General features: G+C 44.3%; 1 protein-coding gene across 2 annotated transcripts in view; it reads left to right on the plus strand.

Moving 5' to 3' along the window:
* ACSBG1 (acyl-CoA synthetase bubblegum family member 1) overlaps positions 1-13,087 on the plus strand; it is a 155,822-nt gene that overhangs the window by 141,256 nt on the left and 1,479 nt on the right. For both annotated transcript variants that reach the window (XM_075345498.1, XM_075345499.1), the window contains 2 exons: positions 8,795-9,012; positions 12,774-12,913. In XM_075345498.1, the coding sequence (XP_075201613.1) occupies positions 8,795-9,012; positions 12,774-12,913 (358 nt within the window). The remainder of the gene's footprint in view (positions 1-8,794; positions 9,013-12,773; positions 12,914-13,087) is intronic.

The raw sequence follows: 13,087 nt of genomic DNA on the forward strand, positions 1-13,087 counted from the left end.
AAGCAGGTAAAAAGCAGGTAAAAAGCAACGTGCGCACATACCCTAATGCTAAACCAATAGACCTTTGGATGGGTGTGCATAGGCTTTCAACATGTGTCCACACCCTCGTTTCATCATAATGCTCTGTAAACATGACTTAAGGTAAGGCCTAAGCCACACGGCGAGAAAATCGGTGCGAGTGGAGTGCGATAAAACATCGCATTCCCCTCGGACCAATTCTAGCCTGTGTGTCAGCACGCATGAGCGATTATTTTCTCAGCCCTAATCGGACCGAGAAAACAATCGCAGCATGCTGCGATTGTAAGCTGAGACTCTTTCTCTCGCACCCATTCAAGTGAATGGGGCGAGAGAAAAATCGCACTGCACTCGCGGTACACCGGTGTACTGCTAGTGCAGTGCGAGAATGGCTATAGCCGGCTACGCAGGAGAGAGGGAGAGAAATCCCTCCCTCCCCTCCTGAGTGCCGGCCCGCCCCCCGCAGCTGAGGTCTGCTCGCATGAACGGACCTCAGTTGCAAGGGCACACGCATGACACTCGGCTCTGCTGTACTGCCAGCACGAGCCGAGTCTCATGCAAGGGGATCGCAGTAGTCCCTGTGTGGCCCCAGCCTAACAATGCAATAAAATATTTTTATGCTTCAAATACCCTGAATGTTAATAGGGTTTTCCATCACTTTTTGAAAACTGGCCAAGAGGAAACAATTTTAATAAAATTTAAAAATTTGGCTACCTTACCCCCACGGCATTGATCTCTGCTAGGACTGAGGTAATGATGTCTCGTCCATTGAGTCTTCTGACCCCTGAGATCTACAGTGTATACTGATTAATAGAAGGGCTGTTGGGACTTCTAGTCCTGGCACAAGAGGCCGAAGTAGTAGGATTTTGGAAGTGTAACATTTATTTCATTATGTTATGTTATAAGGATCTGCTCTCTCTGGTCAGATTTAACACAAACAAACAGTGGAAAACCCCTGTAATATATACACAGTGTTTAGGTGAAAACAAACAATCCTACATATGAACATTCACATTGTCATGTCATTTTCAAAGGCCTTGTTATGATTGACTTCTGGCTCAGCTGGAGCTGAGCCTTTTTTTAGTTTCACTTCTGATGCAGGTCACGTTAGGGGTTAATCCTTCCTGCCTCGTTCTGGAGGTCAGGCTGCTTTATTAGGGCACTGTTTCTCTTGGACTTCGCCAGTGATACTTCTGGCACTGCTGTGTTCTGCTCTTGAGTGACCTGTTGTCAGCCCTGCCCCCTCCTGACCTCCGTGTTCACCTGACCTGTTAACCTCCTCTATTGTCTGTTTCCATCAGTGTCTCTCCCGCTGTCTCCCTGTTCGTTCCTTATCTGTTTACCTTAATTCTGTCTTGTCTTCCCACTCCCCCTCGCTTCTAGGCTCTGATTTCCCAGCTACTGACTATTTGCTTCCCTCTGACTACGTTTAGACTTTGCCCTTGTGTATTTACAAAGACCTCATGTTGTGACACGGCTTTCTGACGATTCTACTGCCATCTGGTGGGCTTGACTAGTATTACCTCTGCTAGGGAATTCCCTGCTCATACGTTTCCTCCACTTTTACGCCCCCTAGTGGTTTACCAGCTAACTACCTTCTCAGATAGTTTCAGGAATACTCTCAGTCCCACATTACTGCGCTGTACTGCTATTGTACATCTTAGAGTACAGCGTGACAGGCCTTATGATATCTCCCCTTCTTAAACTTCCTACTGTGCCGTGAGAAAGTATTTATACCCTGTGAATGTTTCCACATTTTTTCACATTACACCTACAAACTTAAAGATTTTTTTATTGTCTAGATCGATATTATATTGAGAAACAATGTTTCTCTCAAATACCTTATGTTGGCAATAGTGCCTGTGAGAGGCGCTATTGCAGACCGCTGTTCCCTGCTCTGTGACCCCAGGCTCCGTGATCTCGGGGATCCAGTGATGTCATGTCACGTTCCGGACACGTCACATCCCTGCAACCGGCCACAGTCTTCCTGACTCACTGAGCTGTGGGCGATGTTTCACGGCTTGTCATAGCTCAGCGTGTCTCCTGCTTGCAGCGCTCTGCTGTGAGGGAGGAGGGAGCTGATGGGCTGTGACGAGCGGTGAAACACAGCCCACAGCCCATCACTCACGGACACTGCGGCCGGCTGCGGTATCAGGAACTTGACGTGATGTCACCGAATCCCCGAGGTCACGGAGCCCGGGGGTCATGGAATGGGGAACAGCGGTCTGCAATAGCGCCTCTCACAGGCACTATTGCCAACATAAGGTATTTGAGAGAAACATTGTTTCTCAATATAATATCAATCTAGACAATAAAAAATATGGGTGAACCACCCCTTTAAATATTTTATTGTGCTTTTATGTAATATGCCAACACTAAGTAGCAAGTATATATGACGTGTAAAGAAAAAAAAATTAAATCTGTAAATTATGACATGCATTTGTATTCAGCCCCCCTGTGTCAATACTTTGTAGGACCACCTTTCACAGCAATTATTGTTGCAAGTCTTTTGGGTATGTCTCTTTCAGCTTTTCACATATAGAGGCTAACATGTTTGCCCATTCTTCTTTGCAAAATAGCTCTAACTCAATAAATTTGGATGGAGAACATCTGTGAACAGCAATTTTGAAGTCTTGCCCCAAATTTTCAATGGGATTTAGGTCTGGACTGTGACTGGGCCATTCAAACACATGAATATGCTTTGATCTAAACCATTCCATTGTAGCTTTGGCAGTATGTTTAGGGTCCTAGTCCTGCTGGAAGGTGAACCTATGCCCCAGTCTTTTGCAGCCTCTAACAGGTTATTTTTCAGGATTGCCCTGTATTTAGATCCATCCATCTTCTCATCAAATATGACCATTTTCCCTGTCTCTGCTGAAGAAAAGCATCCACACAGCATGATGCTGCCACCACCATGTTTGATATTGGGGATGGTGTTTTCAGGGTAATGTGCAGTGATAGTTTTCCACCACACATAGCATTTTGCATTTAGCCCAAAAAGTTTTTCTTTGGTCTCATTTCATCAGAGCACCTTCTTCCACATGCTAGCTGTGCCCCTATATGGCTTTTTTCAAACTGCAAAAGGGAATTCTTATGGCTTGCTTTCAAAAATGGCTTTGTTCTTGCCACTCTTCCATATAGGTCATATTTGTGGGATATATGACTACTAGTTGGCCTGTGGACAGATTCTCCCACCTGAGCTGTGGATCTTAGAAGCTACTCCAGAGTAACTATGGGCCTCTTGATGGCTTCTCTAATTAGTGCTCTCCTTGCTTGGGATAGTTTAGGTGGATGGCTACATCTTGTAGGTTTATAGCTGTGCCTTACTCGTTCCAATTTTGGATAATGGATTGAACAGTGCTCCATGAAATTTTCAGAGCTTGGGCTATTTTTCTTTTATAACCAAACTCTGCTTTACTCTTCTCCACAACTTTATCCTTCACTTGTCTGGTGTTTTCCTTGGTTTTCATGATGTGGTTTAATCCCGAATGTTCAAAAACAAACCTCATAGGGCTTCACAGAACATCTGTAGTTATACTTAGAATAAATTACACACAAGTGTACACAATTTACTAATTAGGGTACTTCTGGAGGCAATTAGTCACTCAAGATTTTGTTTAGAAGTATCATACTACAGGGGGTTGACTACAAATGCACGACACAATTTTCAAATTTATATTTTCTAAATATTTAGAAAACCGTGAATCATTTCTTTTACACTTCACAAACACTTGCAAATTAATGTTGGTATATCACACAAAATTACAATAAAATACATTTGCTTGTGGGTATAATGTGAAAAAAATGTGGAAAAGTTCAAAGGGTATGAATACTTATTTAAGGTACTATATATTTTCAGTAATTAATACCAGATCAGTAGTTGCAATTGCAAGCCTATTTCAAAATGTAAACTTAAAGATTAGTTTACGCCTGCCTGTTTGATCATTATTGATGAGTGGTTGTGATCAGAGGAAACTGACTCGCACAAATTTCTGCAGGGAAAATGTGTTTTAACACTAGAAGTCCTAGGAATTTCGAGCTCCATAGGGTTCCAATGGTAGAAATGTCAAATAACCCCTCTCTGGGACTTCTAGTGTTAAAATGGCCAGGTTGGAAGGTGGGAGCTTGTGCAGTTTTCCTGCTCTAACAGGTTGGGTGCCCCGGGTTTGATTCATGTAGGTGTAATACTGCGCTATGTGCTTGACACCTATTGAGCACTATTTGACGCCACAATATGACACCATCAGGGGTGTGCAGGCAGAGGGTTGCCTTAGGAGCAGTTTCTTGTTAGTGTTCATGCCATTGATCATGTTGAACTACCACAATTTTAAAAAGTGCAAAAACAAAAGTCTTTGGATAATTTTGCTTCTGATTTAGTTTTCTAAATTCAGTTACTTGATTTTGCAGCCTCTTAAGCTACTGCTTCTATGTAGTTCCCGTACCACTTGTAGCTTCACACCTGTAAACAATCCGTTCCCTTTTCTGCAGATAATCTGGCTAAATCCTTTAAAAATTCCTGGCAATGCATAAATACAGTTTTATGGCTGTTGAAAGACTTTAGTGGGTAATGTATGATGCAGAGATGGAAATAACACCATAGAAAGAACTGGTGTGTCACCCGCAGGACGTGCATAAGGCCTAACACAGAGTATCATTTTTTTAGGTGATGTTTTTAAAACAATCAGATAACCTTTTAAAGCTATATTCACATGTGCATGTTTCATAGTCTGTATATGGACAATTCCAGGGCCAACTGACCCAAACTAACAACATGTGAGGTTGTTAGTTCTTGTCAGGAGTCCTCTGGTCGGTCCAGAGACTATGGTTATGGTTGTGTACACAGACTGTGAAACGCGAACATGTGAATGCCAACGTTTTACAAAAGCAGAGATGAAATGGAAAGTAGTGTGTTTGCTTTGCGCTGCTGTGAAGGATGAGCCATGAGGAAGGATTCCAAAACACACACGAGCAGAACATACAGTTTATTCTACCCATTTTAAAGCTAACCAGCTTTTTCTTCAGGAAAACCCCTTTGCTCCCCTATCACATACATTTTAAATATGTCATACTTAAAGGGAACCAATCACCATGATTTACGTATATAACCTAAAGCCAGTGCAATACTGGCACTATCAGGCTGAGTCTCTACATACCTTTAGTGGTCAGCTCGGATATATAGGTTTTGAAATCCAAGAAAGTAAAGTTTATGAAATGAGTTGCTTGTTGAGTGACAGCAGCTGAGGATCAGATAATATATTCAGAGTTATCCCCTCCCCCTGTTAGAATTATCATAAGTATTATACAAACCATTCACTTTGTCTCTTGCAGAACCTGTGTGAGGTCATACCCATGTGACCAGAAGGGGCAGGGCCTCAGCCAACAAAGCTGGAAACCAGGTCACATGGGTATGACCTCACACAGGTCCTGTCCCTCAACAAGCAACAAATTTTATAAACTTTACTTTCTTGGATTTCAAAACCTATGTATCCGAGCTGACCACTAAAGGTATGTAGAGAATTAGCCTGATAGTGCCAGCATAGCACTCGCTTTAGCTTATATACGAAAATCCTGGTGATTGGTTCCCTTTAAAGAACAGCTGAACCTTAATTTATTTTTATATACATATTATATATTTTTTTTTTTTATTTTTTTTTTGCTTTGCAGAGTTGAAAGTTGTTTAAAAAAGTTGTGCACTACTCTTACACTGATCACCTATCCTTAGGATAAATCATCAATGTCTGCTAGACTGGAGTCTGCCAACGCACATTCCTGCAGATCAGCTGCTCTCGGTGTCAGCGGCGGCAGCAGGTGGCCAGAAATACTCAGTTCCGGAGCTGCCCCATCTTCTGATAGTGGTCGCGGCTGGGTACTGTACATTCGCCTCCTAATGATTTGAATTGGAGGCGAATGTGCAGTACCCGGCTATGGCCGCTATCAGAATACGGAGCAGCTCCGGAACGGAGCATTTCCAACTCCCTGCTGCTGCCGCCACCAAGAACAGCTGATTGGAGGAGGTGTGGGGTGTCGGACCCCAGCCGATGACACATTGATGACCTATCCTAAGGATAGGTTATCAATATAAAATTACTGGACAACCCCTTTAATTTTGCATATCACTTTATTGAGTCATTTGTTTTCAGTGCTGTAAAAAACATATCTAGGTTGCCTGCATACCACTGCTTACTCCTTAGGGCTCTTTCGCACATCCGTGCAATTCAATCTGATGTATTGCTATGCAGCTGTCACACTCAGGTCTGGAGAACATTCCATGCATTGTGATCCATCATTGGACCAAATTGCACAGATGTGTGAAAGACCTCCAAGTCTGGTTGACTGGCTTGTCTGTACTCCATTACTATACACTGGGAGTATAAACGCTTGCACTGAGTGAGACGGGGCCCATCTAGTCGGATTCTGGCTGGGAGTATGCACATCAAATACTCCGGCCACATGACCACTGTTCCCGGTTTTGTCATTGGCGAATCCTCACAGCGTACAGGGTGTGTGATGTGAGGATTCACAAGTCTGCAGTCACACGGAGGCACTGCAGACTTGTGTATTTAGACTGGACAGTACCTTTAAACGACCGCTGCTTGCTATATACAAGTCAAATGGGGCTCATTTACTGGCCTGTTTAGACAAGCTCATCAGAATTGTGTGCGCACAGATTGATTGTCGATACAATGATTCTGTGTGCATAAGATATCATGTTATTGGATGCAAATCTCTGGGTGATGTGGTGCCGATGTTGATTTTTTTTAAACCTGCTGATCAATGAGTGATTTGCTAGCGCTTTGGATGTTTACTGGCCATTTACACATAATGCTCATTCACTATTATCAGCCCTTTTTATGGCCTCTCCAGAGCCTTTAAGGCCCCGTCACACTAAGCAACATCGCTGCTAACGAACAACTTTTGTGACGTTGCTAGCGATGTTGCTGTGTGTGACATCCAGCAACAACCTGGCCCCTGCTGTGAGGTCGTTGGTTGTTGCTGAATGTCCTGGGCCATTTTTTAGTTGTTGCTGTCTCGCTGTGAAGCGCAGATCGCTGTGTGTGACAGCGAGACAGCAACAACTAAATGTGCAGGCAGCAGGAGCCGGCTTCTGCGGACACTGGTAACCACAGTAAACATCGGGTAACCAAGAAGCCCTGTCCTTGGTTACCCGATATTTACCTTTGTTACCAGCCTCAGCCGCTCTCACTGTCAGTGCCGGCTCCTGCTCTGTGCACATGTAGCTACAGCACACATCGGGTAATTAACCCGATGTGTGCTGTAACTAGGAGAGCAGGGAGCCAGCGCTCAGTGTGCGCTGCTCCCTGCACGTGTAGCTCCGTGCGCTGGTAACTAAGGTAAATATCGGGTTGGTTACCCAATATTTACCTTAGTTACCAAGCGCAGCATCTTCCACGCGGCGCTGGGGGCTGGTCACTGGTTGCTGGTGAGCTCACCAGCAACTAGTGTAGCCACGCTCCAGCGATCCCTGCCAGGTCAGGTTGCTGGTGGGATCGCTGGAGCGTCGCAGTGTGACATCTCACCAGCAACCTCCTAGCAACTTACCAGCGATCCCTATCGTTGTTGGGATCGCTGGTAAGTTGCTTAGTGTGACTGGACCTTTAGAATTTTTTTTAGTTAAAATTCATGATCTCCCAGGCTGTCTGTGTTCATACTTAAGAAAAGGAGGTCTTGTAATGTATGGGCACACTGGCTTTTTGGGAAAAAATACTACAAGACCACAAAAACACCACAAAAAAAACATAATGGGCCCAATTCATTAAAGCTCTTACACCAGAATTCTGGCTTAAAAAGTTGCAAAGGTTTGGTTCAACTTGAAACTGCTCTAAAATTTTGTGACTTTTGGCACTCATGCTGTTTTCACTTGGCTCTGACAAAGTTGCCTTGCTTGGGCAGAGCAGGGCATGATGACCGCTGCTCATCAAATGCATAAGTGGTGGTATTTGCTACAACACAAATCTTACTCCAGCAGGGACTGGAGTAGCATTTTTGTTGAGGTACACACCCTCATCCATACCCTGCTTCATAAATCAGGAGTGTCTGACTCCAGCCCATCTCCTCATTAAGGCTGGCATGAGCAACACTGATCTCGGTCTATAGGGTGTGTTGTATGTAGAGTTTTCTCCATTTTGCTCTAGACATTTTAGTTTCCAGTTTAGTATTTGGTTGCAGCACATTGGGGAAATATAAACTGCCAGGAAAAAATACAGCAAAACATTTCAGTCATGATGGTGTCAAAAGAAAAATCAAATATACTTGGAAAGAACCAGACATAAGAAAGGACTGGCTTCCCTAAGGAACACTTGACCCTTCACTCTTTATTAGGATCCAAACCATGAGAATGGTTACTAAAACAAGGGTGACTTTTCTCATGCCTATAGTGCTGGGCACTAGTAATGAGCGAGCACTAGAATACTCGGGTACTCGTAACGAGCTTTGACAGGCTCGATTTGTGTACTAAGTATAATGGAAGTCAAGGGGAACGCTAGCATTTTTCCTGAAGATCTTCAAGGAACATGCTCGAATTTCCCTTTGATTTATATTATACTTAGTAAACGAGTCAAGCCCATCCGAACACTCATTACCAGTATCTAGCATAGTAGTGCTCACTCATCACTAATGGGCACTTGTTCAAAATACTTCATGATGGATTATGTATTTCCATAGCATCATATTCACAATTATCTTATCACAGCAACATGGTGCCAATAAGATTGTCCCATTTTTCATATCTGTAATAATTATGCCATTGGTATTGTTACAGTTGTGGCAAGGCCGTCCCTGGATGTCAAATGAAGCTTGAGAACAAGGACCTGGATGAAAATGGAGAAATCTGTTTCTGGGGGCGGACAGTCTTCATGGGCTACTTGAATATGGAGGATAAAACAAGAGAGGTTTTTGACAAAGATGGTTGGTTACATTCAGGAGACATTGGGAAGATAGATTCTGAAGGCTTTCTACAAGTGACAGGCAGAATCAAAGGTACATTGGAAACGTATGAAGAAAAGCTGAAGCCACACGCACACATTGAGCATTTAGTGACGTTTTTACTCAGTATTTGTAAGTCAAAACCAGGAGTGGAACAATCAGAGGAAACATAATAGAAACATGGCACCACTGCTGTATTTATCACCCACTCCTGGTTTGGGCTACAAATACTGAGGTAAAATATTGATCAAATACTTAGCATGTGCAATTGGCCTAAAAGTTAGAGTCTGTCGGCACAAAATGACTGTTCAAAGTAGACACTTCATTTAGTCTTGGCTTGCCTATCACTGCACCTTCGCAATAAATTGTTTTAAAGGGATTCTGTCAGCACAGAATGACTGTTCAAACCAACCACAAGCGCTTGTTTCACCCTGTGTAGCGAAACATTTAAGTGCACCTTTCCACCTGCTTGTTTCCCCATGTATCTCCTCCCTGTCTTTGATTGACAGCTCTTGCTTCATAGAGCCAAAGAAGGGCAGAAGTACATGGAAAACAAGCAGGTGGGAAGGTGTATATAAATGATTAACCCCTCCATAATGCACAAGCTCCTGTGCTTGGTTTGAACAGTCATCCTGTGCTCCTTTAAAGGAGGTCTGTCAGCACAGAATGACTATTCAAATCAAGCACAGGCACTAGGTGCAACCTTGGGTATTCTCACATTAGTGTGTAAAAATCTGGTCTCATTCCGCTCCTGAAAAGTTGGATGAGTGGAATCCGTATGGGTAACTTTGTTATGCGAGTACCGGTATGCATTTTTTTTCTCCTCTAGTATCCATATGCAATGTGTTTTTTTTCTCAGCAACTATTATTCTACAATCATTTACAGTGTCCTATGCTACAGAATGATAATGAATCCATAAATAACAACCAGCATACGGATGGTCAGATTTTTTTTTTCACACACATTGACGAGTCATGTCTGATAGACGAGTGCAATACAGCATTCTGCGGGTTTTTTTTTTCACTAGTCCGATCTCCGCTGAGGAAACACTTGCAGATCTGCTCTGCCTCATTGACTCACATTGGTCCGAGGGCCTTGCGATTTCTTTTTCTCACATTGCCCCTGTCCGATTTATATACCAGTGTGAGAACCCTTAGGGCAGGGGTCTCAAACACGCGGCCCCCAGGCCCGTGCCCCTGTTCACTATCGCGGCGGGTGCAGGGGCCGCAGCCACTGTCTGCACTTTGTTAGATGAATGTTTTGCCGGCGCTGATCTCAGAGTCAAGGGCTCTGCACACAGCGCCGGCAAAACAATCATCTGACAGAAATCGCTGCCAGGGACTGCGGCCCCTGCACGGGCCGCGATAGTCACCGGGGGCACGGCCTAAAGCCAGCAAGAAGAAGAGATGGGCAGCCGAGGGAACGCGGGACAGGTGAGAAGAATGTTTTGGGGGGGTTTTGTGTGTATGTGAAGGACGGCACATTAACCCCTTAGTGACCTATGACTTACTGGGTACGTCATGACTCCCTGGTACTTAAGGACCCATGACGTACCCAGTACGTCATGCCGAAATCGTGGCCCCGGAGCCCCGGTGGCTGCGATTGCTTTGCAAATACCTTCTATTCAGGGAGGAGGGGGACCTCTGCCTGACCTCAGGAGGGGTGGTTTTTCCTCCCCGGAACTACGGAGGCTGTGATTGGCTGACGAACGCCGCTCAGCCAATCACAGCCACTATAATGTTTCAGCCATTGAAAATGGCTAAAACATTGAAATCTAGCCATGATCTGTGCAGCTGTAGCACCGATCATTAGCTGGAGCTGGGTGATCTCTGTTTCACCCACCCCCAGCTCTGATTGGAGAGACCGGCCTTGTGACCGATCTCTCCAATCACTGTGGATCTGGAGCTGGTGACCGCCCCCTCAACTTCACTCCGGTGTCTGTGAGAGCTGAGGACTGGAGAGCGATCGGATTCGGTAAGTTATAGCCCCCCCCCCCCCACACACATTACTACAGGATGGGAACATTACTATAGAATGGGGACAAGGTGGGCACATGTCTATAGGATGGGGACAAGGTGGGCACATGACTATAGAATAGAGACAAGGTGGGCACATGACTATAGAATAGAGACAAGGTGGCACATGACTATAGAATGGGGACAAGGCTGGGGTCATTACTATAGGATGGGGACAAGGATGGGCACAGTACTACAGGACAGGGACATTACTACAAGGGGACAAGGATGAGAAACATTACTATAGGAAAGGGATAAGGCTGGGGACGTTACTATAGGATGGGGACAAGGATGGACACATTATTACAGGATGGGCACATTATGATAAGATGGGGACAAGGCAAGGGACATTACTATAGGATAGGGACATTACTGTAGGATGGGCACATTACTATAGAATGGGACAACTATATGATGGGGACAGTACCACAGGATAGGGAGATTGCTACAAGGGGACAAGAATGGGGAACATTACTATAAGATGGGGACAAGGCTGGACACATTACTACAGGATGGGCACATTACGATAAGATGGGGACAAGGATGAGCACATTACTGTAGGATGGGGCAAAATACTACAAGGGGACAAGGATGGGCACATTACAACAAGTTGGGGAACATTACTAAAAGATGTTGGCCACAATTTCTAGTGATCATTGTAACACTATTAGCTACAAGAAAGGGATAAAATGTATAAAAAAAACAAAAAAAAAACAAAACTTTTTTTTACCATCAAAATTTATTTTTTTATATATATTTAACCAAAGAATGTGCACATTTGTTATAATAAACAAGTGAAAAATGTTCAAAATCAGTGATCCAAAAGGAGTGTAAAAAAGAAAAAAAAAATATATGGTACCAATAAAAATGTCACTTTGTCCTGCAAAGAATGTGGCACCCCAAATTATTTTTTTCCTCTGTGCGGCCCATACCCCCAGCAGAGTTTGAGACCTCTGCCTTAAGGTATGTGCCCACCATCAGGACTCGCATTTAGAACGCAGCGGGTCCGAACCGGCAGCTGACTGTCCACGATCAGGATTCAGTGCGCTGCGGTCTCTCGCTTGTGTTCTCCCTATGGAGGATGCAGCAAACAATTGACATGCTGCGGTATGGAAAGACGCTCCGCAGGTCAGTGTTTGCTTTGGAAAAAACAAGCACAGTGGGCATGGGATTTCTAGGAATCCCGTCTACTATGCTTGTACGGTACAACGCAGCGTTTTGGATGCAGCTGAAGCATGCTGTGTCCAAAACACTGCAAATACTGATCGTGGGCACACCCTTAGTGTAGCTAAACATTAAAGTGCACTTTCCCCACTTGTTTTCCTTCATTTTCACCATACTCCCCCCTCACACCCTCCTTTGTTGGACACCTCTGGCTTTATAAAGACAAAAATAGGCAGTTAGGCTAGTTTCACACATCCGGCTTTTCGCTGGATATGGCGCACTCCAGTGCAGTGTGATACAGTACAATGGCAGCGCGGCAACTTCCGGGTCACATGCTCCGGTCACGTGACAACGTGACCGGAGCTTGTCACGCTGCCATTGTACTGTATCACACTGTACTGGAGTGCGCCGAGTCCGGCGAAAAGCCGGATGTGTGAAACTAGCCATAGATTGAAAACAAGCAGGTGGGAAGGTGCACCAAATTATTTGACCCCTCCCTGAGCAATTAAATTCTTGAAAATGCATACGGCTGGTGCTGCTGTATACCTTTATACAGCTCTATAGGCAGGCTTTCTATTTAAGAAGTCCTCTTTAGGCCACTGTAATATTTTTATAGTTGTATTTTGTATAAGCAGAGCTGATTATTACTGCTGGTGGAGAGAACATTCCTCCAATCCTCATTGAAGATGCAGTGAAAAGACATTTACCAATTGTGAGCAATGCAGTGCTGATTGGAGATAGAAGAAAGTTCCTTTCTATGCTGCTTACTCTCAAGGTATTGTAATTAATAGATACTGGGGAGATATTAAAGGGGTTTCCAGTTCTCCAAAAAAACAAACAATGCTTTACTCCCCCTTCGTGAGTCCAATGCGGAGTCGTCACACCAGCTTCTTGTGCCTTTATTGTTTGCAGTGCTGACATCACATCGACAGTGCTGCAGCCAATCAGT

This window comes from Anomaloglossus baeobatrachus, chromosome 4, assembly GCF_048569485.1.
Source record: "Anomaloglossus baeobatrachus isolate aAnoBae1 chromosome 4, aAnoBae1.hap1, whole genome shotgun sequence".
Lineage (NCBI taxonomy): Eukaryota > Metazoa > Chordata > Amphibia > Anura > Aromobatidae > Anomaloglossus > Anomaloglossus baeobatrachus.